The sequence below is a fragment of the Brachyhypopomus gauderio genome, unplaced genomic scaffold (genome assembly GCF_052324685.1).
Source record: "Brachyhypopomus gauderio isolate BG-103 unplaced genomic scaffold, BGAUD_0.2 sc142, whole genome shotgun sequence".
NCBI classification, from domain to species: Eukaryota; Metazoa; Chordata; class Actinopteri; order Gymnotiformes; family Hypopomidae; genus Brachyhypopomus; species Brachyhypopomus gauderio.
Window position 1 is genome coordinate 138,305 of NW_027506963.1, and position 25,863 is coordinate 164,167.

The 25,863-nt window shown below is 42.8% G+C and overlaps 3 protein-coding genes and 1 long non-coding RNA gene across 6 annotated transcripts; 3 read left to right on the forward strand and 1 right to left on the reverse strand.

The window, feature by feature from the left end:
- Positions 1-1,775: 1,775 nt before the first annotated feature.
- LOC143500349 (uncharacterized) lies at positions 1,776-4,208 on the forward strand. Its single transcript, XR_013126762.1, has 3 exons — positions 1,776-1,855; positions 3,956-4,047; positions 4,134-4,208. It is a non-coding gene; the product is annotated as an uncharacterized LOC143500349 (long non-coding RNA).
- A 1,007-nt stretch (positions 4,209-5,215) lies between these two features.
- Positions 5,216-11,426, forward strand: LOC143500360 (eukaryotic translation initiation factor 4 gamma 1-like). Its single transcript, XM_076994474.1, has 9 exons — positions 5,216-5,431; positions 5,685-5,751; positions 5,866-6,167; positions 6,840-7,220; positions 7,886-8,023; positions 8,184-8,417; positions 8,526-8,630; positions 8,912-9,119; positions 11,419-11,426. The coding sequence occupies exons 1-9, from the start codon at positions 5,216-5,218 to the stop codon at positions 11,424-11,426; spliced, it is 1,659 nt and encodes a 552-aa protein (XP_076850589.1).
- An 18-nt stretch (positions 11,427-11,444) lies between these two features.
- LOC143500361 (cyclin-dependent kinase 5 activator 1-like) lies at positions 11,445-13,926 on the forward strand. Its single transcript, XM_076994475.1, has 4 exons — positions 11,445-11,484; positions 11,770-11,808; positions 12,111-12,123; positions 13,410-13,926. Exons 1-4 carry the CDS (start codon positions 11,445-11,447, stop codon positions 13,924-13,926), a joined length of 609 nt encoding a protein of 202 aa, XP_076850590.1.
- Positions 13,927-15,271: 1,345 nt separating this feature from the next.
- LOC143500343 (ribonuclease inhibitor-like) lies at positions 15,272-24,559 on the reverse strand. Of its 3 annotated transcripts, XR_013126757.1 has the most exons (5): positions 24,199-24,559; positions 21,948-22,847; positions 17,823-17,999; positions 17,190-17,366; positions 15,272-15,360 (listed from the first exon to the last, which is right to left on the reverse strand). XR_013126757.1 is itself a non-coding variant. In XM_076994456.1 (3 exons), the coding sequence occupies exons 1-3, from the start codon at positions 22,163-22,165 to the stop codon at positions 17,354-17,356; spliced, it is 408 nt and encodes a 135-aa protein (XP_076850571.1). In that variant the 5' UTR covers positions 22,166-23,091; the 3' UTR covers positions 17,157-17,353. The 3 variants fall into 3 exon arrangements, 1 of the variants encoding a protein (XP_076850571.1); XR_013126756.1 differs by lacking the exon at positions 24,199-24,559 and having other exon boundaries at positions 21,948-23,091; XM_076994456.1 differs by lacking the exons at positions 15,272-15,360; positions 24,199-24,559 and having other exon boundaries at positions 17,157-17,366; positions 21,948-23,091.
- Positions 24,560-25,863: the final 1,304 nt, after the last annotated feature.

Here is a 25,863-nt window from a genome sequence, read left to right on the forward strand (position 1 = left end):
CACCAACCACAACGCACGAGGACCAGCGAGCAGTGTTGCCAACTCCTCAGTAAGGAAAGTAGCTATTGGTTCCCAGCAGGCATTTCAACGTTGAATCGACGTTGAATCAACGTCGAAAGTGATGGTTGAATCAACGTTGGATTTTGTGTCGATTTTGAAAGGTGAATCAACGTTGATATGCCAACGTCGTTTCAACGTCATACATTCAACCTTGAATAAACCATAAAATTCACGTTCATGATGCTCAAAATTGCATGGGAGAGAGGAAAAAAACAACTGTATGCCATAATGAAAAAAGAACGCCTTTCATTTTACTCGAAGTACCACCACACTACCTCAGTCATGGCCGTGGGTTCAAGTCTGGGACTCGAACCCACGACCCTTCGGTCTCAAGACCAGCTCCCTAACCGCCAGGCCACGACTACCCTGCAAACGCTCTTTAAACCTGTTCATTTGTCATTGCGAAGTTTTGTTGCTGCCTCAAAACATTTAAAATTGTTTAATTGCCTGATGTTGTCTTCCTGGTTAATACCTGCCTGTTTTTGACGACGTTTTTGGACGAATTAATAAAAATAAACTATATTATTATTATTATTATTACTACTACTACTACTAATAATAATAATTAATACCTCTTTCAAAACCCTCAGCCAATGCCAAAGTGTTGTTTGTACTTTTTTATTGTATGTGTTTTTTGAACTTGAAATGGTAATACAAAGGCAGGTTGAAGATATTACGTTGATTCACCGTTAATAGTTCAACGTTTGCGCAACCATTTAACATTAAACGTTGATTCACCAATAATAGTTCAACGCTTGCGCAACCATTTAACATTAAACGTTGATTCAACGTTGTTTCAACGTTGAAACTACAACAGACAGTATTTCAACTATATTTCAACCACATTTCAACGTTGAAGGTCGGTCGTGTGCCAGCTGGGTTGTCCTTAAAGTCGCTAGAAGTCGCTAAATGATGTCACCACTTAATTTGCATAATACATGTTTTTGAAGTTGTAAAGGAATAACGTTGGGAGAGAAAATGAGTAAAAAAACACCCTAAATATGTTAGAACTACAAATGAACAACATCTGTTGCCTTTGAAATAGGCAGTCACTTCTCAAAAGAACATAGCTTTAATGTTTTGTATAAATAATTTTTACGTAAATTACAACGATTTTTTGCTGTGTTGTTAAATGTTAGTATAAGAGTAGCAGTTAGCAGGATTGAATGAGGTGAAGAATGGCTGAGACTGGGTGAGTTAAATGCAGTGATTTCTTTTCGTGTCTCACTGAAGACTAAAGCATTTATATTTACATCCCGCTCTGTAAATACGGGGCGGGGCGTCAGCGGCAGCTTTGGGCATGCGCAGTTCATTTGCAGTGTGGACGTGGAGACTGCACTGAGTGTTGTGGGGCGGGGCTCACGGCAGCACCCGCCCCAGAGGACAGCAACTGAAGAGCGTGTGTGTTCAGAGTCTCCAAAAGTCGCTAGATTTGTCGCTAGTCGCTTTTTACTACAAAAAGTCTCTAGAGGGTCTGAAAAATTGCTAAATATAGCGACAAAGTCGCTAAGTTGACAACACTGCCAGTGAGAATACCCTGAGACCATTGGACAAGCCCCCACCATTCTAATTCGAAATATGATTGGTTGATAAAACAGCCCCCTTGTTTTATATCCGTTACCATAGCACCCCTTGTTTTATTAGCATGATGTCACAAAGCGGCAACTGTATATAAACTCGTGCTGAGAGTCATTTGCGTTATACAGACAGAGGAGAGCAGTACGCGGTCTTGGACATAGTTACAAGATTTATTTACCACAGCATATAGACTTCAGCTACGCAGATTGCTGCAGAGGTATGTATGTCTTTTGGACTTTTAGCGCTAAGGATTTCTGACGTTCCTTTGACTTTAATTATAGTGCTTGAAAAGCCCTATATTGTTATTCCTTTTCTCCAAATTTCTGCAATTAATGCGGCCCGAACCGCTTAACGTACAGACTCCGTTCGAACTGCGTTTCGAAGGTCTCGGCTCTGTGTGGTGTGCTATCCGTTTTTGGAGTCGATTAGAGTTATAGATTTTAATAGAATTGAGTTTAAAATGAAAAATGGCCCTATTAAAATGAATGGTGGAATGTTCAGAATTTCAAATCATCACTGCCAGTTAGAGTGTGAGCTGGCATAAAAAATGATCAAAACGTTCTTGGATAAACTGCTGTAAAATCCTTACACCTTGACCTAGAAGCTCCATTTAAATTTTAAATGTGAGAGAAACTTGTCCTTTCTGGCACGCCGAGATATCTAATCATTTGATGAATTAGTTTTAGAGTTATGAGCATTTGTTTGGCACTAGACACAGAAAACTGCCCCATTGGCCCCCATATAAATATATCAGAATCAGAATCAGCTTTGTTGAGATTTTTGTGTGTTTTTAACTTGTCATAAATCAGTCATTTTTGGGTCAAACCACACCAATATATATCAAAATCATCAGCAAGGGGTCCTCTCTCACACAATCTCTTCGGTGAAGCGATAGGTTAAATGGGTCCCGAACTACGACCGTTTGATCGGAGGGTGCAAATCACATAAAACAAGGCTTCTCCACTCAGAGTGGCAGAGACAGAGTGTCAGTTATTTTTGAATGTCTCTCCCCCTCCCCCACACACGCACGCGCACACACATGCATCTCTCATACCCACTACACACAGTCACACACATATACACCACACAGACACACACACATACATACATGCAGATGGGGCAGATGGAGCAGAGGGGCAGATGGGCCAGATGGAGCAGAGGGGTAGATGGAGCAGAGGGGCAGCTAGAGCAGAGGGGCAGATGGAACAGAGGGGCAGATGGGGCAGATGGAGAAGAGGGGCAGATGGAGCAGAGGGGCAGATGGAGCAGAGGGGCAGATGGGGCAAAGGGGCAGATGAGGGAGATGGGCAAATGGGGCAGATAGAGCAGAGGGGCAGATGAGGGAGAGGGGCAAATGGGGCAGACAGAGCAGAGGGGCAGATGGGGCAGATAGAGCAGAGGGGCAGATGAGGGAGAGGGGCAAATGGGGCAGATGGAGCAGAGGGGCTGATGGGGCAGATGGAGTAGAGGGGGCCGATGGAGCAGAGGGTCAAATGGGGCAAATGGAACAGAGGGGCAGATGAGGGAGAGGGGCAAATGGGGCAGATAGAGCAGAGGGGCAGATGGAGCAGAGGGGGTGATGGAGCAGAGGGGCAGATGGAGCAGAGGGGGCACACCTTTTCAAGCCCTATAGTATTTCCTTCAGGAAATGCAAGTCTAGTTTACCTCAAAGATTGAACTCTAAGCCGGTATGCTTGATTTACAATGAAAGCCTGTCAGTGTTAAAAGAATATAACAATTGGAGGCACCATGTTGAGAAACACCAAGCTTTTGGGACAGCATTGCCTGAAGGGACAGAGGAGAGGGCAACTAAGGTGCAGAGCCTGCTAGCTTCTTATAACAGGAGCTGTTCCACATTACTAAAGACATTTACAGCACAAGAGAGGCCACAGCCGCCTCACTGCGAGTGTCATGAAATTTAGCAAAGAAAAAATGACCCTTCACTGATTCTGAAACTGTCAGAGACTGCATGTTTGTAATATTAGACGAGGTAATCCACGACGATAAAATCAAAGCCAGTGTGACATCTGCAGTCAAAAGCGTGCACACAGCACAGTTGTGTGTATGTGCGCTTCTGTGATGCGGGACACCAATGTTTTCACGAGGAGCTGTCTACAGGGTTTTGAGACTGCTCGGGCGCAAAAGATGGCTCATTATTTTAACTCAACAAATTCTCTGTAGTGTAACATGGAGAGTATATTTCTTCAATTTTGTGGTTTAGTGCCATATGTTCATATTAATGTGCTGTCATTCATATTTTAGCGTGGTCACTGTTAATTGATTTAAGTGCAAAACCTCTGACTTTAAAACATTTCAGTAATAAACCAGAACTCGCAGATGATGAACTCTCAACAGCAGCTGCAGTTCCCCATCTCCGAGGACGCTGCCTACTTCCTTCCAGCTGGACAGGTAATGCTAATGATAGTGTTCAACGTGAATTTAAAAACACCTTGTTACCTTTCCAAGCTGAAATGATTAGTGTGTGTGTGTCGTAGTACTACCCTCAGTACGTGTCCTTGGCCCAGCAGTTCCCTGTGGTCTATCCTGACTGGAGCTCTGCATACGGTGAGGAGAGGCTTTTAACTCAACATAGATTTTGTTAAATGTTAAATGGCCAGTGTAAATGAAGGAGAAAAAAAATGGGGTGGAGCCTAAGGTTTTATCTGATTGTGCCTTGTTTTCTCCAGGTGAGCCGTATTATTACCCTACGCAGGCCCAGTACCTTTCTTCAGGGCCAACTACACCCATCATATTGAGCTCTGCCCTGCAGCAGCAGGCCCCACCCCCTCAGTATGCCCTGCCCCAGCAGTTCCCTGTAGCCAATGAGCCCACGGGTTTCTACTATGGCACCTATCTTGACTGGAGCTCTGCGTACGGTGAGGAGAGGCTCTTAACTCAACATAGATTTTGTTAAATGTTAAATGGCCAGTGTAAATGAAGGAGAAAAAAAGACTTCTTTTCCCTCTCCACATTGGGGTGGAGCCTAAGGTGTTATCTGATTGTGCCTTGTCTCCTCCAGGTGAGCCGTATTATTACCCTACGCAGGCCCAGTACCTTTCTTCAGGGCCAACTACACCCATCATACTGAGCTCTGCCCTGCAACAGCAGGCCCCACCCCCTCAGTATGCTCTGCCCCAGCAGTTCCCTGTAGCCAATGAGCCCACGGGTTTCTACTATGGCACCTATGCTGACTGGAGCTCTGCGTACGGTGAGGAGAGGCTCTTAACTCAACATAGATTTTGTTAAATGTTAAATGGCCAGTGTAAATGAAGGAGAAAAAAAATGGGGTGGAGCCTAAGGTTTTATCTGATTGTGCCTTGTTTTCTCCAGGTGAGCCGTATTATTACCCTACGCAGGCCCAGTACCTTTCTTCAGGGCCAACTACACCCATCATACTGAGCTCTGCCCTGCAGCAGCAGGCCCCACCCCCTCAGTATGCCCCGCCCCAGCAGTTCCCTGTAGCCAATGAGCCCACGGGTTTCTACTATGGCACCTATGCTGACTGGAGCTCTGCATACGGTGAGGAGAGGCTCTTAACTCAACATAGATTTTGTTAAATGTTAAATGGCCAGTGTAAATGAAGGAGAAAAAAAGACTTCCTTTCCCTCTCCACATTGGGGTGGAGCCTAAGGTGTTATCTGATTGTGCCTTGTTTCCTCCAGGTGTGCCGTATTACCCTACGCAGGACCAGTACCAGTCTTCAGGGCCCATCATATTGAGCTCTGCCCTGCAGCAGCAGGCCCCACCCCCTCAGTATGCCCTGCCCCAACAGCGCAGGAGAGAGTGCCAGCAGGTGAGGAGCTGGAAAGGTTGCCTGCTTGAACCTGGTCTCACTCCCAAAAACCATGTCCCACAGATTAGAATACCAGAACCCAAACAGGGTGGATGTGATGTCACGGAAGAGATTATGTCCGGGGCAAGAAACGCATCTACGCCCACACCCATTCAGCTGAGCTCAATACGAAAGGCCTATGTATATGCTTACATTACGTTAAAATGTTTGTAATTGCTCCAAATTTGACAATGTTCCCCACTCTTTTCCTCAGACTGTGGTCGCAGTGCAGACCGATGATGAAAGCACGCCACCTACAGCTACTGTAGTGATTCCACCCGGTAAGTGTGTTTTCTTAATGTTATTATATCATGTTTTTGTATTTTATTAACTTGGAAACCGAATTGAAATTGCACCTTGTTCAGATGACCATGGGAAACCTGTGTCTATGCCAGCAGCTGCCTCAACCCCCCCGCCTCCATCTAAGGTGCCCGAGCTGGTGGTTCCTTCAAAACTGACAACGGAGCCTAACCTGTCCCAGGGTCTCCAACTGGCCTCACCACTGAGCACAGTGCCTGTTGGACAAGACTCCGATTTCGGAGCGTCTGCCTCCCCGCCACCTCCTCTGACGGACCTTCCTCCAGCAGACATCCCTGCTCTTGAGCCCAAGATGGGTGAGAGTATGGATGCGCCATTGGTATCGGAAGCAGTGCCCCAAGCAGAGAAGGAGCCTGTTGAGGCCCCTTTGGAGCCAGAGGTATGTGCTACTTCTGCTGATGGGCCGAAAGCTGAAAACATCTACATTTGGCAAATGTCTATCCAAAGCCAAAATTGCAGTCGCTGCCATTGCTATTCGACCAGTTTCCATAGTTGAACATGTACAAGGGGTAATGTCATGTCAGAGTTGGAGGAAATTCAGACAAAGAGCGCAATCCTCACTAATATTTAAGGCAGATATAGTGGGGATGTATACAACTCTATTGTTTTTGAAGAAATTGTTTTTGGGACAGTCTCTGTTTGCATTAATGAGTCTTAAGAGACTCTGTCATACAGGAGAGAAACCTGTTGAATTAGCATTTTTTGACTTTGCCAAAACTATTTTTCCAGATATATTTGTCATCTTTGAAGTTTTCTTAAAAATATTTAAAAGTCTCGTCTCGTTATCGTGAACCCAATATCATGTCTCGTCTTTTGAGATGAGTGCCACACTTTGGACACTCCTGCTTTAAAGGCACATGTAAATGGACATTCTACATTGTAGAGCATCATGGGATTTGCTCTAGAGTCTAGATTGTTTACTAGCCATGCTGGTGTTGTTGGTTTATGCTAGTTTCACTTGGAGCTGTTGGTTACACCCTTAGTGTGAATTATAGGGGACTTAGTTGAGCTGATTGTCTTAATTAAGATTGCCCCCCCACCCCCCCTCCAGCCTCCAGTTTCGAGGTCCTCACAGTGCCAGCGCAAAAGTCCACGCAAGATCATCACCAGTGTCTCATTCAGCAACGACATCCAGCTGAACAAGGCGGAGAAGGCGTGGAGGCCCTCAATGAAGAAGGTGCGCGCCCACAAGGCTGAAGCTGACGAGGAGAACCTGGAGGTGGCCAAGACCCTGGACCTGCTGCGACGTGTGCGCAGCATCCTGAACAAGCTCACGCCACAGATGTTCCAGCCACTGATGAAGCAGCTGACGGAGCTGAGCATGGACACGGAGGAGCGGCTCAAGGGAGTCGTCGATCTCGTATATGAGAAGGCCATCTCTGAGCCCAAGTTCTCCGTGACTTATGCTAAATTGTGTCGCTGCCTGATGATGGTGAGTGTGCACATGCCCACGCGCGAATGGCCAGTTCCACATGTGACCTCTATCTTGTCCCATGTGTTTCTGCAGCTAAACTGCACCAATGGGACTGAGGAGTTCAGGAGGTTGTTCATGTTTTGTTTATTGTTAAAGCTGGACACTGTAATGCATGCATTTCACCAAGTGTTCAGAAACAGCAACTGCCCTCCCAAGACTTCTGATTGGTCAGAAAGGGAGGAATGAACTGCTTTGATCTGTGTCCTCTGTCCGTGCTGTGCAATTACTGGCCAAGGACACAGAATAATGAAAGAGCATAATTTAGCAGAGTGTCTGAAGAGATCTATCTATCTATATATCTATCTATCTATCTATCTATCTATCTATCTATCTATCTATCTATCTATCTATCTATCTATCTGTCTGTCTGTACGTCTGACTGACTGACTGACTGTCTGACTGATGCCAATGTACATAAATTAACAAAAGGCAACTTTTTCTTATCTGTGATGGCAGTTAAAGTAGTATGTGTTGAGCAGTGATATTTCAAGCTTATCCTAAATTTGCACACAGGTCAGAAAGCAAAATTTGCACCCTGGCTACATTCATCTGTGTTAATGTTGCTAGTCATGAAAAAACCTCTTATTCACTTGTGCTTGTTGCTTGCTCTTCATGGTACCCAGCTGAAAGTGCCCACCTCTGATAAGTCAGGAGGCACAGTGAATTTTGGAAGGCTGCTGCTCAATTGCTGCCAGAAGGAGTTTGCGAAGGACAAGGACAGCAACGAGCGCAAGCAGAAGGAGCTGGAAGCCGCATCAGAGGTGCGACAGTCTCACCATCTTGATAGTGCACCTTCCCTCCAAGTGCACATCATTGGATGTGTATTGTTAGAGTGAAGTCCAGTCGTTTTAGTCGTGTTAAATGTGCCGTATATCCGGGCCTCGTCTCGTGTTAACGCCAACCCCCGATATTTCCCGCCAGGATGAGGAGCGTCAGCGCCTGATCGAGGAGCTGGACGCCATGAAGGACGAGGCCCGCCACCGTTCCCTCGGTAACATCAAGTTTATCGGGGAGCTGTTTAAGGTGGAGATGCTGTCGGAGCTTATATTGCATGACTGTATAGTCAAGCTGCTCCAGAAGAGCCACAGCGAGGAAAGACTAGAGTGTCTCTGCATCCTACTCTCCACCATTGGCAAGGACATCGAGAAGGCCAAGGTATCATGCGCTTATGTTCCTCCTACCTGGCTGTTAACTCTTGGCGGTAGTTTTTACCAGGCAGTAGCCACACGCATGCTAACGAGAGTCTTGTTTTTGACTAATCAGCCCAAAATGGACCACTATTGCAGCTACATAAGCAAAATAATAAACGCGAGGAAGTCCTCATTGAGGATCCGCTGCAAACTGCAAGATGTCCTGGACCTCAGACAGGTAAGTGTTACACACCCATCCGTTGGACTTCTTCAGTGTCTCTACAAATGTTTCCTTGCTTTCATTAATTTATACTCGAATGCTTACTGTACAAGTATAGTTTATAGAACAGCCGTTGACCAGCTTCAGTATTTGAGTGTGGAGGTTTCATTGCTAGTCATGCAGAGGTGGTTGGACTGCTTTCCTTTTGCAGGTTTGCTTTTCTTAATTGCCCATCCTGACAAGGTGGCTGCCGTGTTGAATGCATTTTGAAAGCGCTCCTCTCTTTCCAACTACGGTAGAATAACTGGGTGCCCCGGAGGGGTGACCAGGGCCCCAAGACCATCGTCGAGATCCACAAAGAGGCAAACTTGGAGGAGCAGAGGGAGCAGATCAAGGTACCTGAGCAGCTCCTGTCTAAAAAGGACTCCAGTCGGGCGTGTTGGTCGCGACGGGGCCCACCCGTCCGGAGGCCGCATCACCCAACATCAGGAAGATGCCTGGAATTCGGTGCCCATCATTACCAAGACCAGGGTCCCGGCGGGTCCTTTAAAAGGCTTAAATAAAAGATTTTTAAGGTCTTTAAATGTATTGAATTACATTCTTTTTTGAAGAGTGGCATTAAATTTCATCTAAGGGGAGTGAAAAAGCTATTAATGTCCAAAAAGACAAAAAATATTTTCAATTCTACTTCTACAGCGCAAGTCTCAGTCTAACCACACAGTAAAAAAGAAGCATGGTTGGACTAGTATAACACGGCTAAATCAGCCACAGTTTCATTTCAAATTCAATTCAAATACCAATTAAAACAGTAGTATTTTGAACCCGTGACTGTTCTTCTATAAAAACATTCACATACACACAGTAGCGCCATTCACTCTAGTTCTCTTGCCAAGTGCATGTGTGCCATGTCTTGCTATTTGTTATCCATCTTAAAATCAATTTATTTACTTAAAAAACCAAGGGCTAATGCAGGAATACCCTCAACTTGGTGATGTCGCCTTAAAGATTATCCTACCTTTTGCTTCGACATATTTGTAGAAATATTGCCATATTTGAGGCAAGGTTCTCAAAAATGACCATTCAAAAGTAAATACTGCAATCGTGCACAAATGATTTGATGATTTGAGGCTGTGTTTATCAGACATTGTGCTAATAATTTGCAAGGCAAAGCAGGTCTCACATTAACATGGACTACCTGAAAGCTTTGGAGGGGCCCAGCTTGAGAATTCATGTTTTTGCCATGGTAATGGTCTTAATTTTTATTCTTGGAGGTCTTAAGTCATTAAATTTGTAGGTCAACAATGTGCAGATACTCTGCAAGACGCGGCCCATCCACATTGCCTGCAGGACATAAGAATTTGGCTGTCCAATAATTTTTAAAAATGGAATGATGGCCAAACAGAGGCTATTTTATTTTTATTTTTTTATCCAGACAGTGTTACACCAAATGCTAAACATCTGGAGCCTTTATTAATAAATACTCAGAGCTACGTAAGGAATCTCGGCGTTCTCTTTGATTCCACACTTACATTTGATAAACAGATAGTACCAGTTTTTATCAGCTAAGGAAAATCTCTAAGCTCAAATCTATTTTAACTTTTAAAGATATGGAAACAGTTGTTCATGCTTTTATTACATCATGGCTTGATTACTGTAATTCTCTGTATTTGGGTATCAACCAATCAGCTCTGTCACGCCTTCAGCTTGTTCAAAATGCAGCAGCTAGGCTCCTGACTGGAACTAAGAAAAGGGAGCATATTTCTCCAGTGTTGGCCTCCCTACATTGGCTGCCTGTTAAGTTCAAATTAAATTTAAGTTAACCTTACAAATTCATGTTTGACTGAATATGCCCTCTTAAAGTATGTAGGCATACCGTACTATTTTCATGTTTAACTGAATAAACCATTGAACACGAGTAGCCTACATTTTATTGAGCATGTTTTTTTTCTTCAAGTATCAAAGTAGAACAGCTTTCTCAAGCAGTCATTGATGCATTTTGGAAACAGGAGATCCTCTGTATTAAGAACCCTTATCTCAAAAATGGACTTTTAATCATTACTTGGGTAGCACGCATATTCCGAATGAGCCATTTTAATCTAGATTAATTAAGATTAGTTTCAAGATTTCAGTGAGATTAATCTAGATTTAAAAAATTAATCTATGGCCACCCCTAATTTTAAATAAAGAAAATATTGTCATTTTCAGAGCAAGATAGCCCATAGTCGTCTGACAAAAAGACAGAAAACTATCATTTAAAATTGGGTGAATGCTATTGTCTAATTGCTTGTTTTGACATTGTATTATTTCAGACCTAGTAGAATTAACCCTGCCAAGGCTGAAATTTCAGGATCTCCAGGACATCACCTCTCCTTCGTGCCAGAAATTACAGAGCAATTATCCATCTTTTATTATTCAAATGCATCAATAATCAATATCAATGCATACATCAAATCATTGAGGATGCAGCTCTAGCACTAATATGCCTAAAACTACGAGGATTTTCGAAAGGCAAAGCAGATACTGACTAGCTCATTTTATATGTGTTTCATGAGCATTTTACACATATTTTTTCGTGCTAAAGAATAAATGTGTTAGCGGTACGTATAATGCAATGGCCAATTCACTGAATCCTGCTAAAGAGTAAACTAAAATATATATTGAATCACACTTGCTGCAAACTTCGTTTTGATGTTCATTATATTCATTATATTTGTTGTAATGAAACATACTTGCACATTGTGTTAGAATTTGCGTATATGTGCAATATTTGTATACATGTGTTATCTGTGTAATTCTTATTCTTAAGAGTCCTAGACTTCTTGACGGTCAGTAATGGTAGTCCAGGGCTGTGGTGATACAGCCATAGCAGGGGGTAATTTGGGGTGGTAAGAGGGGCCAGGGCAGTGGGTTGATCCTTCATCCATTTCATCTTCCCCCTGCTGTTACCTCATTATTTATTATTATTTATTAGCTATTATTGGAACTAATAAGAAGCCAGCAACCTGTGATCTCAGTGGACGTGGGGGTTCGTAATTGGAAATAAGTTCTTGGATGTAATCAGGAGCAATGGGGTCATGGCGAGGGTCCTGCCTCAAGAGCACGGTGGTAAATATAGGTGTGTTGCATATCTTTAAAAATCTCTTGATTGTTTTTACAGGGCATGCCTGCCTGCTTGAGGCCATTCCTGCCCCCAACGGTAGAATAGCACTCCACAAGTCTTGCCTACCATTTCTTGTGCGACATGTTCATGGCATTTCATATGGCACCCAAAGGGGGGTCATTAATGATTTGTGATTAATTTTGTAGAAGCATCACCTGTAGAACTGTTACTTTTAGACTCATGCTTCATCTGTGCAAGATGCAACCCTAACAAATCAAACTAACAAAAAAACTGGTCATACCTGAGCATGTTTTGGGCAAGTATTTACACCACATGGGTTAAGAACTCTTCTGGTGTTTCATTTTTCAGATTAAGGTCACTCATGGTGTTCTTTTTAGGTGACCTGGACGTGTTAGTGGGCGAATGCACCTCTCTCCTCATATAAAAACATTGTTTTTCATGTTAACATGTCTTATTCTTTGCCTCTGCCTGCAGATAAACCTATTCCTGATGTCTCATGGAGCCCTCATGCATGTGCTATTTTCTAGCTCCACCCTTTTAGCTGTGCTGCCATAGCTAGATTTGCTGGCGCCTTGCACACTATAGTCCATTAATTTATACTTCTCTGTACTAAGACATGTCTAATGATCTTGTCTCTCCTCTTGATGAGGTAAACCTACTCCTGACATCATGCTGCTACTGAGTCTCAACCTGTTCCAGCTGTTATGGTCCCCCTGCTTCACCCCAACTCCACTGCGCTGGACAGATGTTCCTGTGCCAGATGTTTTTCAGACATACGTACACCCAGCAAATCCTTAATCAGAACACACTGACATGTTGTTCATTCCTTTATCTGTGTGTCTGCACCTCACTTAGAATCTCTCTCCCTGGACTTTTCCATCCCCCTACATCCAGTCTACTGTACCTCCTCTCCTGATAAGGAGAACACCAATCACACATATGGTTTATTATTCTTACCAAATTGTCTTAAGACACATCTATTTTGTTCTGTATTCAACTACACATATTATCATTAAACTTTAGAACTCTTTCCTGATACTTGTGTGTTGTGAATCTGTTCTCCTGGTTCCTGAAGTGTTCACTTAGGGTGACCGGATCAGAGATGGTGAAAAAGAGGCATATAGTTGATATTTATATGAAAAAGCTTTACTGGCCCTTAACAAACACTGCAGAAAAAAAACACTGCCCTTAAAGGCTATTTGAACTCTTTTACATTTAAAATGTGCAAAACACAATTATACATTTCCATGACATTCTGTGCTGTGATAAATCATGTGTGGCTCTTTCTCATCAAGTCAAAGTGTTTGTGTTCTTCTTTTCAATGTTTGTCCTTACAAAATAAAAATGGTAGCCTAAAAAATAAATACAAAATTTAAAAATATTCTTTGTATTGGCACAAAATTAGTCATTTAAAAAATTGTACACTAAGCCTATGGCTGATACTTTTCAGTCCACCTCATATTGGGCGTATTTTTCAGCAGACTGAATCTTTCCCAACAGTTGACGATTACTCATCATACTTCAGTTTTACTATTAGCTTACTATTACATCATACTTCAGTGACATGAGATAAGCATGTTAGGTCTCATTGGTGACCCACATGAGGTGAGGTGATGGGGTGAGGTAACCATCACCCTTCCTCTTCGTCATCGGGCCAAGGTCTCCTTGTTCTCCAGATGTACCATTCTGACGCAAGATCAGTCCATCAGTGCAGACAAGCCTAGTAGTTTTCTTGTGAAGTCCTCCACCAGCGAGCTGCTCACCTGCCTGGGTGAGTTCCTGTGCCGACGTTCCTGTCTGCTGAAGGACCTCTCTGCCCATGAGCCCTTGCAGTGTGTTCGCAGTGTGGACCGCTCCTTGACACTGACAGGATGGCAACAGCAAGGCTTCTTCACTCCAGGCACCGTGGTCTTCCTCTACATGCTGTGTCGTGACATCGTTTCAGCTGAGGTGGCCACCAAGGAGGAGCTGCAGGCCGTGCTGCTCACCGGTTTGTACGTGTCTTTCTCCTTTGACTGTCATGAGATCAGCTACCCAGACAAACCTTTCCTGCTGGAAGAAAATAGAGGGGCCTTTTGGACCCGAGCCCTGGAAATCGTGAACCGGATGAGTGGCAAGATGCTGCATATTAATAACAACCTGCAGTATTTTGGACAGATCTTCAATGACCTCAAGAACAGGGTAGATAATTAAAGCAATAAATAATAAAGTGTTTTTGTTACATTTATTCTTAGTAAAAAATAAACAACAACAAAAAACAGTACCACATCTTAGTCAAGGGATCCATTTGAGAGACCAAGCTCCCAATCAGTGTGGCCAAGGGACTCTGTAAACATTGTTCTGCAGCAACGAATAGAGCTGGAACCACTGCTGTATGTCTCATTATCCCATGAGCAAAGCACACGTGGATCATCATCACTTTTATTTATATAATGCCTGCCCCTAATTATGCTCTGGGTATTCCCAGGTCTTAACATTATTTAATGCCCGTGTACTGCTGCAAAGTTTAGAATATACACTTATACCTCTTGAACTCTGGGCAACTTAGGTAATTAAATCAGTTTTTAATGAATGATAATAAGGAAAGAAGGTAATGTTAATGTCTACCTTCTGCACCTCCAGTCCTGCGTGCCTTGTGCACAGTAAACAAGCTGTACTGCCTCTGCTTGCTTCAGGGATGTTGTGAGGGAAGCGGCCGGCATGCACCCTTCTGGCCACTAGAGGGCCTCATCCCCTGAATACTAGTGGTCTCCATGGATCCATGGATGAAGACATCTCCAAAGCAAGTGCTTTAGCAGAGCCCTTCAAACAGTCCATATCATTACCAGGTATAGTGTGGCCTAAAATGTACATGCAATTACAATTATTCATTTATTATCAAAAACATTTTGTTTATTTGTCATTTGCACAGCAGGTACAGGACATTAGTGCACTGAAAGACTTGTGGCGAGGCACAGGGAAAACTCTCCACATAAAGATTGCACAAACACACACAGAATAAATTAAGTGCTCATTTTGGAAATATTATAAACAACATATAAATATACACAAGACTAAGACAGACAGTTAGGGAGGGACTATGTACAAAAGCTCTCCACTTTAGTCAATGTGAGTGTGATGAGAGAGAAGAAATTGTAAGTACAGCTAGGGTGACCAAACATCCGTATTTACCGGGACATGTCCGTATTTCTCGTCCGGCTTCCCGGGTTTTTTTTTTTAAGTGAGGAAATGTCCTGGTTTTTAAATGACCTTCATCGGGCCATTAATTCTACAGGCACTAGGACCCTGTGCACAGCGCTGCATGACACGCAATCCCTGAGCCTCATCAGTTGAGCCTCTTTGTACTCAACTGGCAGACAGCGGTCCGGATCCGGGAGAGACGGGAGAATTAATTTTAAAGAGTAGTGTTACGTTCACACCCCCCCCCCCCCCCCCCCCCCCATGCTCAACAACTTTCGTTGGAACTCCCATGGTTTGGAGGGAGCCAACAAACCACAGCACTCACTGCTACTTCTGTGCAATTGATGTGACTGGGATCAACAGAAAGTTCCGGAGCAGCCTCAAGTATCCTGATCTTCAATCCACACGTCGTCCTGTAGCTCATTGTGATGAAATTCCAGTACCTGTCTTTGGAGAACTTCCTGATATTAGTGACAAAGATTCCTCCAGTGTTGTTTTTGCTACTGAACCTCATTTGAACTTGTCTTTAGGAATTTCAATTAAAATGTTTGATCAGCCTGTCATTAGATTTTCCACTTGTATTTTGAGTATGATTCCAAATCCAGACCTCCATGGGATAATAATTTTGATTTTGAATCTGGAACTCACTACCATCTGCGCACCATCTTGCATTTTCTTTATAAAAACTTTCTCTGTCTTGTTTGGAATATTTTATTTAATTTAGTTTTATCTTTAATGTTTATTTCCTCTGTCTAATTTCACGATTGTATTTTATTGTACGGTGTACTTGGGTGCTAGAAAGGCGCTATTAAATAAAATGCATCATTATTATTATTATTATTATTATTTACATTGATCATTTTTATGTTATTTTATTCTCCACACATGTGTGTGTGTGATAGAAAAAACTGACGCATCAGTTGTACACAGAAACAGCTGATGGGTCAGCAGAGGAATGACAGATAACGTAGTGCTTTCCGTCTCTGCACATTGCTCTGATGCAGGTTACAATAAACCATACCTGTCAAGTTTTGTATAAAAAAATACGGTACATTTCCCGTATATGACGTCATCATCTAATTTGCATAATCAGTTATTTGCATATAGCTGCAATTGAGGCTGTTGGAGAGACGAAAACATCTTTGGAGTGGCAAAAACTGAAGAAAAAACACCCCAAATATGTTTTGAACTACAAATGAATAAAAAAATAAAAAATTTTTAGTGGTATTGCTAGCTACAAATGGGGACATCTCCTGGGCATATTTCTGTGCCTTTAGCCCGCGTTTGTGCTTGGCAGATTGTTCATGCTGACGGACATCGTTCCTTCCCCCATGAGAGACACTAAAATCACAGCTACAAATCTTACCGAATGAGTAGCTATGCCCCTTCATGCTCCTCTTTAGGAAAGTAAATTCCCTGTCCCATTCGTCAAAATACTTACACGTATGCTTAGCTTTTTTGGCAGGACTGCCTTCTCTCGTTAAATCCGTCTCTGATTTGTTGTTCCAGGTTTGCTCCCACTGTCGACACTAAACCCGCGAGTTTTCAATTTTTATTTTTTTTAAGCATTCATGTGCCGCTCCAAACAGAATTCTTTCACTAACCTTGCGAGAACTGCCACCTGCAGAAGTCTGGGAGCCAGTTCTCACAAGGCTAGTGACAGAATTCTGTTTGGAGCGGCACATGAATGCTTTAAAAAAAATAAAAATGAAAAATGAAAATACGGGACAAATACGGGAAAATAAAAATACGGGATTACGCCGGGACAGAATGGTAAAATACGGGACTGTCCCGGCCAAAACGGGACACTTGACAGGTATGCAATAAACACACATACAAAAGTACATGATTACATACTGAATCGCACTATTCAAAGTCCTTCTGCTAATCAGAATGACATGTACATAAATCTTTACAAACCACCCCAAACTACTTTATTTTCTGTGTGTGTGTGCGCATGAGTGTGTGTGATAGAAAGATAATTCAAAAGGGACAGAGAAAGAGTTTTAATGTTTGTGTGAGAGTAAGTGTATGTGTGACGCAGGATGTCGATGTGACAAAGATACAGAGTTACAGTTACAGAGATAGTGAAAGATTTTGAGAGAAATATATAATAGAAAATGCTATACTGTGCGTGAGAGAAAAAGACAGATATAGACTGTAAATATGTGTGTGTATGTGTGTGTGTGTGTGTGTGTGTGTGTGTGTGTGTGTGTGTGTGTGTGTGTCTGCATAGACATGTGTGTGCATAAAAAGCTAGTACGTCAGTAACTCACTTTAGTTTCTCCAGTTTAAAATATGGATCCTCCAATAGAGCAAAGAACTGCTTTACTCCCGAGTCTCCTGGTTTATTGTAATCCAGATTAAGCCCTCTAAGGTGTGACGAGGGACTTGACCTTAGAGCTGAAGTTAGAGCAGCACGGCCTTCCTCTGGAATACGTCAGCTACTTAGACTGCAGAGAGAAGGAGATAAACTCCTCACACTTACAGCTCAACACACAAACACATATGCATGAATGCACACAAAATATCTCACCAACAGATACATGCTTACTTGACATGCTTACCACTATTAACTCCATGCCCACAACACATGGAATATGTGGAGAATATTTTACATATATGGAATATTCTGGGAGAAAGATGCAGTTATATGTGTATGTGTGTAAAGAGAGAGAGAGGGAGAGAGAGATTGAGCAAGTAAGAGAGAGAGAGCACTGTGTGTTTGACAAATATGGTGATAATGAGTGTTATAGAAAGATCAAAAGTGTGAGAGAACAACAAAGAGATGGAGAAAAGACTGTGGCACTAATAATGAGTGTGTGTGTGTGTGTGCGTGTGCGTGTGTGTGTGTGTGTGTGTGTGTGTGTGTGTGTGTGTGTGTGTGTGTGTGTGTGTCAGTATCTCACTCTAGTTTCTCCAGTTTACATAATGGATCTTCCAGTAGAGCAGACAGCTGCATAACTCCTGAGTCTCCTGGTTTGTTGTGGTTCAGATTCATCTCTCTTAGGTATGATGAGGGATTTGACCTCAGAGCTGAAGCTAGAGCAGCACAACCTTCCTGTGTAATACTGCAGTTATACAATCTGAAAGAAAGAAGACTCACACTTACAGCTCAACACACAAAACACACACACACACACACACACACACACACACACACACACTCACACACACACACACACACCTATGCATGCATGCACACAAAATGTCTCTCCGACACACACACAAACTTACTTGGAATAAAGCTCCAACACTATTAACTCAACTCCCACAACAAATGTTATTTATATAGAGAGATTCTGTTTATATAAAGAGAGCTTCTGTGTGATACAGTAATAATGATACAGTAATACTGTAATGATACAGTAATAATGTACTAATACAGTAATGTGTGTCTGTGTATCTGGCTAATAAAGTAATAATGTGTGTGTCTGTGCATCTGATTAATACAGTATTAATTTGTGTATGTATGTATGTGTGTGTGTGTGTGTGTGTGTGTGTGTGTGTGTGACTGTGTGTGTGTGACTAATACAGTAAAAATGTGAGAGATCAAAAGGGCTGGAGAAAAACTGATGTTATGGAAGAGTTTTCCAGATTCAGTTTCCAATTTCCAATCTTTAATCTGAGGCTTAGGAATCACCTATTTAATCAATCCTTCAGTTAATTTACTGCAAATGAAGGTGTACAACGTGGCCATCCATTCGTATAGTCCTCTGGTAATCTGAGATGTTGATGCTGTTATACGGCCACGTCACGTGTTCAGTGTAGATTGTGATGAAGATTTGAGTTGAATGCAGAAGCTCAGTGAGCCCTCATGACTGTTGTCACCTCCAGGTCCCTCCTTTTAGTTGTGCTGCAATAGATACGCCTGCCAGAGCCACATGCTAATCACTGGCACTGGTACAACCTGCTGGGCCAGACAATGGAGGATGAATTTTTGAGTCTTGTTCTTCTCATGGTTTCTTCTTAATCCCCACCTAAGTTGATTTTCCTTGACACTGTCACCCCTAGCTTGATCATCAGGGATCTGATTTGTAAATGTGCTTTGTGACAACATGTGTTGATGAATCGGATGTGGGCTATGGCCGATGCCCTGACAAAAGCTCGCCCTCATGACATGCAGCATCTGCTCCTGAAACCGTAGCAGAACGTTGAACCTTAAGAGGGGACCGGCTTTGTCTTTGTATTTGATGAATGAATAAAAGTGTTGTGATCTTATTGCATTTTAATCACAAAAGAGGGGATTGAAGGAATATTTTATCTTCCTCTGTCTGCTGTAACTCTGAACATTATGTCCCCTAATGCTCTCTTGGCGCATTTCCACTAGGGCCTGCTTGGCGCGGTACGGTTCGATTCGCGACGGTTTGTGAGTGTTTGCATTAGTACCAGGTACCAGTTTGCCGGTACCTTCAGGTACTTTTTTTGTACCTACTCGCTCGAGGTTCTAACCGTTCCAAAGCGGTACAGTTCTGTGACGTGGAGGAACAGCATGACACTGATTGGCCAGGGAGTGTCGTCACAGGTTGCGTCACAGGAGAGCGACTCCTCCGCTATCGACTCCTCAGCCATTTTTAAAACCCAAAAGCGATTACCGGGCGGTGAAGGACCATAACGGACGCAGCGGAGCAAACCGCAAAGACTGGAAATGGTTCCAGCAAATGGATGCCATATACGGTCACCGGCCAGCCAGTAACGGAAGAGAAAACGTGCTGGACACGGCAATGTCGGTGCTGGAGGCCACGGAGAATGGTGAGTGTATTGTGATTTCACAGTTTTACTAGGCTCGTAAAAGATGTAATATGAACGTAATATGAACGCATCTATTGTAAACGCAGGAATTTAGAGCTGTGTTTGTAGTTAATGTTACCACCACAGTCACTACTGTACAATAGCTAGCTCTTAGCCACAGCGTGGAGCCTTGCTAGTTGCTAGTTAGCTGTAGCCATAAACAAAGCATGAGCAGCGATGACGTGCTACACATTTTGTGCAGTTACGATATATTGTTGTTGCTTTCACGGGAATGCTTGTGTTTAATATTTGTTTCTTTTTTACGTTCAAGATTCCCTTTCCACTGACGAGGCGAGCGCCTCTTTGGAACCTCCCGCCTCCCCCGCATCATCCGTGTCATACACGGAACCAGCGGTCTCTACACCGGCTGGATCTCAAACGCCTGTCCGGCGGCCCAATACAGGTGAGGAACACAAAAAACATGTGAAGCACCGGAGTAGCATGAGTACCGAGTGCATTTCAGTTTTACTAATCAACTCCCATTACCCTCTTTTTTGTCAAGGCAAGCGAAAAAGGACCCAGACGGACTTGGATATCGGCGCACATCTTCTGGAGATGCAGGCACAGGATGTGCGGATGCACGAGCATTGATTGTCGAGCCGTGATTGTAGCGAGGCCCGGGAACAAGAAGCCGAGCTGAGGAGAGCGGAGTTGGCAGAAAATGTTTCCTTCAACTGGGCTTTCCTCGGGGTGCTTGGCGAACTTGTGAACACCATGCGAGACAGACGCCAGTAAAAGCACACAAAATGTTGCTTGTAGTACAATAAATATTTATTTCATATAAAGCTATACGTTATTTTTTGGTAATTTGCTTTTTGCACTTTTTTAACTATAACTATATTATTTACATATTTTGTACTTTAAATATCTATATTTCATAATAAATTTTGATTTCATTTGATTGTATGACTGATGCTTTTTATGCAGGGTGTGTTCAGCCTGTTTGAGTAATACCAAATTATTACCAATAATTAGAGTAACCACATACAATAATGAAGATAAAGATAAATAAGATACAATAATGGTATGTGTTAAGGGGCATCGACCGGTGACCGGTCGCATACAAATGATGTCACGACACTACAACCCGCGCGCCAACAGCGACTCCACCCACATTGTGGTGGTCCACCATTGCAATGGAAACGGAACGCGACCGTACCGTTCCGTTGCGAATCGATCCGTATCGAACTGTACCGCTTCAAGCAGGCCCTAGTGGAAATGCGCCATCTGTGACCCCTGACACCCTTTTCACACCTCTCTCCCCTCGCTTCACCCCCCCCCCCCCCCCTTTCACACCTTTTCCCTCCTCCTGTGCGTTCTGAGTGTGTGTACCAAGAACTGGCTCAGCATTTCTCCTCAAGGTGCTGCGCTTGATGCACACGTATGAATCATGTTTCCCCTCCACACAGGCTTATCAAGAACAATGCATTTGCTTCCATATATGGTAGAATATATCACCTTTGTTAGACTAGCCTTCTTGAGCCCACCCTGTTGCTTGCATGCACAGGGCTGGTCTGTGTATGTATGAATGAGGGGAGCGCCCTCTCATTTTTGAACATTTGGGTACAGCTGGCCTGTGTGAATAAACCTCTCTTCTTTAAGAGTAGTTTGTTCCTCATTTGTTCCGAGAGCTCTCAGCCACACACTTCTCTGCAGCGTGTTACTATCTATTAAGGATTTATAGTGGTGTTCCTCCATGACCCTCCGCTCATTTGCTGAACACAAGAAAAGGGCTTTCTACTGAGAAACAAAACTTTTACAACCTGTATCTTGTTTAGTTCCTCATTGTACTTATATCCCTGTTTGTAACTCTTCTTACCCCATGGTTCTAGCCCTGAAATAACTTGTTACTATTCCTAGTGTGTACTCGTTTTTGTTACTATTCCCGGTCTGTATTTGTTGTTGTTACTATTCCTGGTCTGTATTTGTTGTTGTTACTAATCCCAGTCTGTATTCCTGGTCTATTGTATCCCTGATTGTGCTTCATTACTTGTGCCCCACTCTAGTCTTGTTAAGGCAGTTACTCGGTTTTCCCTGTGTGTTAGTATTTTGATTCCGTTCAGTCCCTGCACCTGTTCAGTCCCTCTGTTTCTTCATGCCCTGACCACCTTGTGTGTCTAAACCCAGTTTGGGTTTCTCCCACAGTTGCTAATAAACCCAACTTCTCTCAGTAATTGTGTCTGCCTCCTACGCTCGTCTACCCACAGTCTGTGTGTGTATGTTTGTGTGTGTCAGTAACTCACTCTAGTTTCTCCAGTTTACAGTGTAGATCCTTCAGTAAAGCAGAGAGCTGCTTCACTCCTGAGTCGAATAGTTTATTGTGGGTCAGATTCAGCTCTCTCAAGTGTGATGAAGGGTTTGACGTCAGAGCTGAAGACAGAGCAGCGCAGCCATCCTCTGAAATATTGCAGTCAGACGGCCTGCAGACAGAAGGAGATAAAACACACCTACAGCTGCACATAACAAATGCATCTCACACACAAGGTCTTTCACATTTCAGAATACACACTCTCAGAAATGAAGCTGCACCAGTCTAATCACCCCAAACACATATGCTGTGTGTGTGTGTTTATTAGAGAGGGATGCTGCGATGTGTGTGTGCATGTGTGTGTGTATAAATAGAGAGTGAGAAAGAAGGGAGTGTGTGTAAGTGATTAATGTGTATGTGTTCTGATAAATACACTGATAATATGGGTGTTTCAGAGATAGAAAAAGGGCAATAGCAATTATTTGTGTGTATGTGAAAGAGAGACACACACTATTTTAAAGTGTGTATTTATAAGCACATATATAAAGCATATGTATACATATACTTTTGCATATTTGCCAAATCCGTTACTTTAGTTATCCTTTACTTTAGTTATCTCTCATGCTCTTAACATTTTTATGGTGCTTTGACACTTGTATTCATTTCATACCAATAAAGATACTTTGAACTACTAAGACTGAGAGAAAATTGAGTGAAACATTGTGTGTCTTTGTGTGTGTGAGTGAGTGAGAGAGAGAGAGAGAGAGAGAGAGAGAAAGACAGAGAGAGATTGTGTGTATGCATGTATGAAAAAACAGTAAGTCAGTAACTCACAGCCTTCCTGTGTTGCAGCTAGATAACCTGCAGAGAGAAGGAGAACAACTCCCCCCATGCACTACAACACACACATACACACCACATACTAAATGTCACTTCTACATAAACACAACCAAACACTAACACCCACATACACACACTCAGAAGTTAAGCTGTACAACTCTACATTTTTTAGTGGCGCTGAGGCTGATTGTTTTGGGGAACAGTAAGAAATCTTCAGTTGGAAACTTCTTCAGATTTCTTGTCAGAATTCAGTGGACCCCTCACTTTGACCAGTCCTATATGTCTAGCAATGGTTTTACTTAGAGACATTAATCCATGCTGACACTGATTGTACTGTCATGATACGGGGGCCCCCTGCCTGCTGCCTCCGTCCACAGCGGCAGTAGTTTATGTTGTTCTGTTGCTGTTGCATTGTGTTTGTGCCTCAGGTGGGTGGGGACCATTATAATCCCCAGCACCTGAGGGCCATTTGTTCATCTATATATAGCTTGTCTTTGTACCAGTACTGCTGGTTATTGTTTCCTTAATTCGGATCATGTCACGGGTTTTTTTGTGCACCTTATTCATTAAATTCCTCCTTTTCCTCAAGAGTTTTGTTTATTCTTAGTCATTAGAAACACTGCACATGTCATGTTCACTTCCTGTTCATAAATCTCACAATGTTAATGTTAATCAAGGAGCACCCCAGGGATCAGTTTTTGGCCATTTCCATGTAATTATCTATATGTTACACCTTGGTCAAATTAGTCATAAATATGGTCTTCACGTCCACTGTTATGCTGATGACCACTACCCTAGCACCCCTTGCTATGCTCTCCTATATTCAAGATCTTAAAATGTAGATGAGCATTAATTACCTGACTATCCTTACAAAACTGTGGTTCTAGTCACTGGTCCTAAGTTCATAATTTCCAGACTTCATGGTGCCACGATCTTCTTCTACCCCTGCTATATTGCTAGACTTGGGCTCATAGCCAGCCACCACCACACTGACGCTCTGGTTCATGCTTAATCATGTCCAATCTTGATTATATTAAGTTATTATATCTTGATAACTCTCTTTCTCCTGAAACTCAAAACTTTGTTTGGCAAACCAAAACAAACTGGTCTGCTCACTTTAGTATGTCTGCTACGTTACACTGGTTATCTATCTCACAATGCATTCAGTTTAGACTTATTTTCACACACACACACACACACACACACACACACACACACACACACACACACACACACACACACACTCACACACACACACACACACACACACACACACACACACACACACACACACACACATCTTGGTGAAGCGTACTTACTGGCCATGGCCTCCACTAGACACAGCCAAATGAAAACATGAGCATAGTATTAAAAATGCGTCCACAACACTGTTGTCATTAACGTACCCTTTACCGCCTTGTGTTACAATCTGAAGATGAGGTGTTGGTCAGCCTTTTCTCATAATATCCACTTTTTCGTTGAATGGCCGTCTTGAAAATGGTTGTTATCCTGCGATTCCATGCTTTCCGCTTGTAAAACCTCACGCTAGTGCTGGCTAGCAGCTGCTAACTAGCTAGCACACGAGCTAAAAGCTCACGAGACACCAACCACAACGCACGAGGACCAGCGAGCAGTGTTGCCAACTCCTCAGTAAGGAAAGTAGCTATTGGTTCCCAGCAGGCATTTCAACGTTGAATCGACGTTGAATCAACGTCGAAAGTGATGGTTGAATCAACGTTGGATTTTGTGTCGATTTTGAAAGGTGAATCAACGTTGATATGCCAACGTCGTTTCAACGTCATACATTCAACCTTGAATAAACCATAAAATTCACGTTCATGATGCTCAAAATTGCATGGGAGAGAGGAAAAAAACAACTGTATGCCATAATGAAAAAAGAACGCCTTTCATTTTACTCGGAGTACCACCACACTACCTCAGTCATGGCCGTGGGTTCAAGTCTGGGACTCGAACCCACGACCCTTCGGTCTCAAGACCAGCTCCCTAACCGCCAGGCCACGACTACCCTGCAAACTCTCTTTAAACCTGTTCATTTGTCATTGCGAAGTTTTGTTGCTGCCTCAAAACATTTAAAATTGTTTAATTGCCTGATGTTGTCTTCCTGGTTAATACCTGCCTGTTTTTGACGACGTTTTTGGACGAATTAATAAAAATAAATTATATTATTATTATTATTATTACTACTACTACTACTAATAATAATAATTAATACCTCTTTCAAAACCCTCAGCCAATGCCAAAGTGTTGTTTGTACTTTTTTATTGTATGTGTTTTTTGAACTTGAAATGGTAATACAAAGGCAGGTTGAAGATATTACGTTGATTCACCGTTAATAGTTCAACGTTTGCGCAACCATTTAACATTAAACGTTGATTCACCAATAATAGTTCAACGCTTGCGCAACCATTTAACATTAAACGTTGATTCAACGTTGTTTCAACGTTGAAACTACAACAGACAGTATTTCAACTATATTTCAACCACATTTCAACGTTGAAGGTCGGTCGTGTGCCAGCTGGGTTGTCCTTAAAGTCGCTAGAAGTCGCTAAATGATGTCACCACTTAATTTGCATAATACATGTTTTTGAAGTTGTAAAGGAATAACGTTGGGAGAGAAAATGAGTAAAAAAACACCCTAAATATGTTAGAACTACAAATGAACAACATCTGTTGCCTTTGAAATAGGCAGTCACTTCTCAAAAGAACATAGCTTTAATGTTTTGTATAAATAATTTTTACGTAAATTACAACGATTTTTTGCTGTGTTGTTAAATGTTAGTATAAGAGTAGCAGTTAGCAGGATTGAATGAGGTGAAGAATGGCTGAGACTGGGTGAGTTAAATGCAGTGATTTCTTTTCGTGTCTCACTGAAGACTAAAGCATTTATATTTACATCCCGCTCTGTAAATACGGGGCGGGGCGTCAGCGGCAGCTTTGGGCATGCGCAGTTCATTTGCAGTGTGGACGTGGAGACTGCACTGAGTGTTGTGGGGCGGGGCTCACGGCAGCACCCGCCCCAGAGGACAGCAACTGAAGAGCGTGTGTGTTCA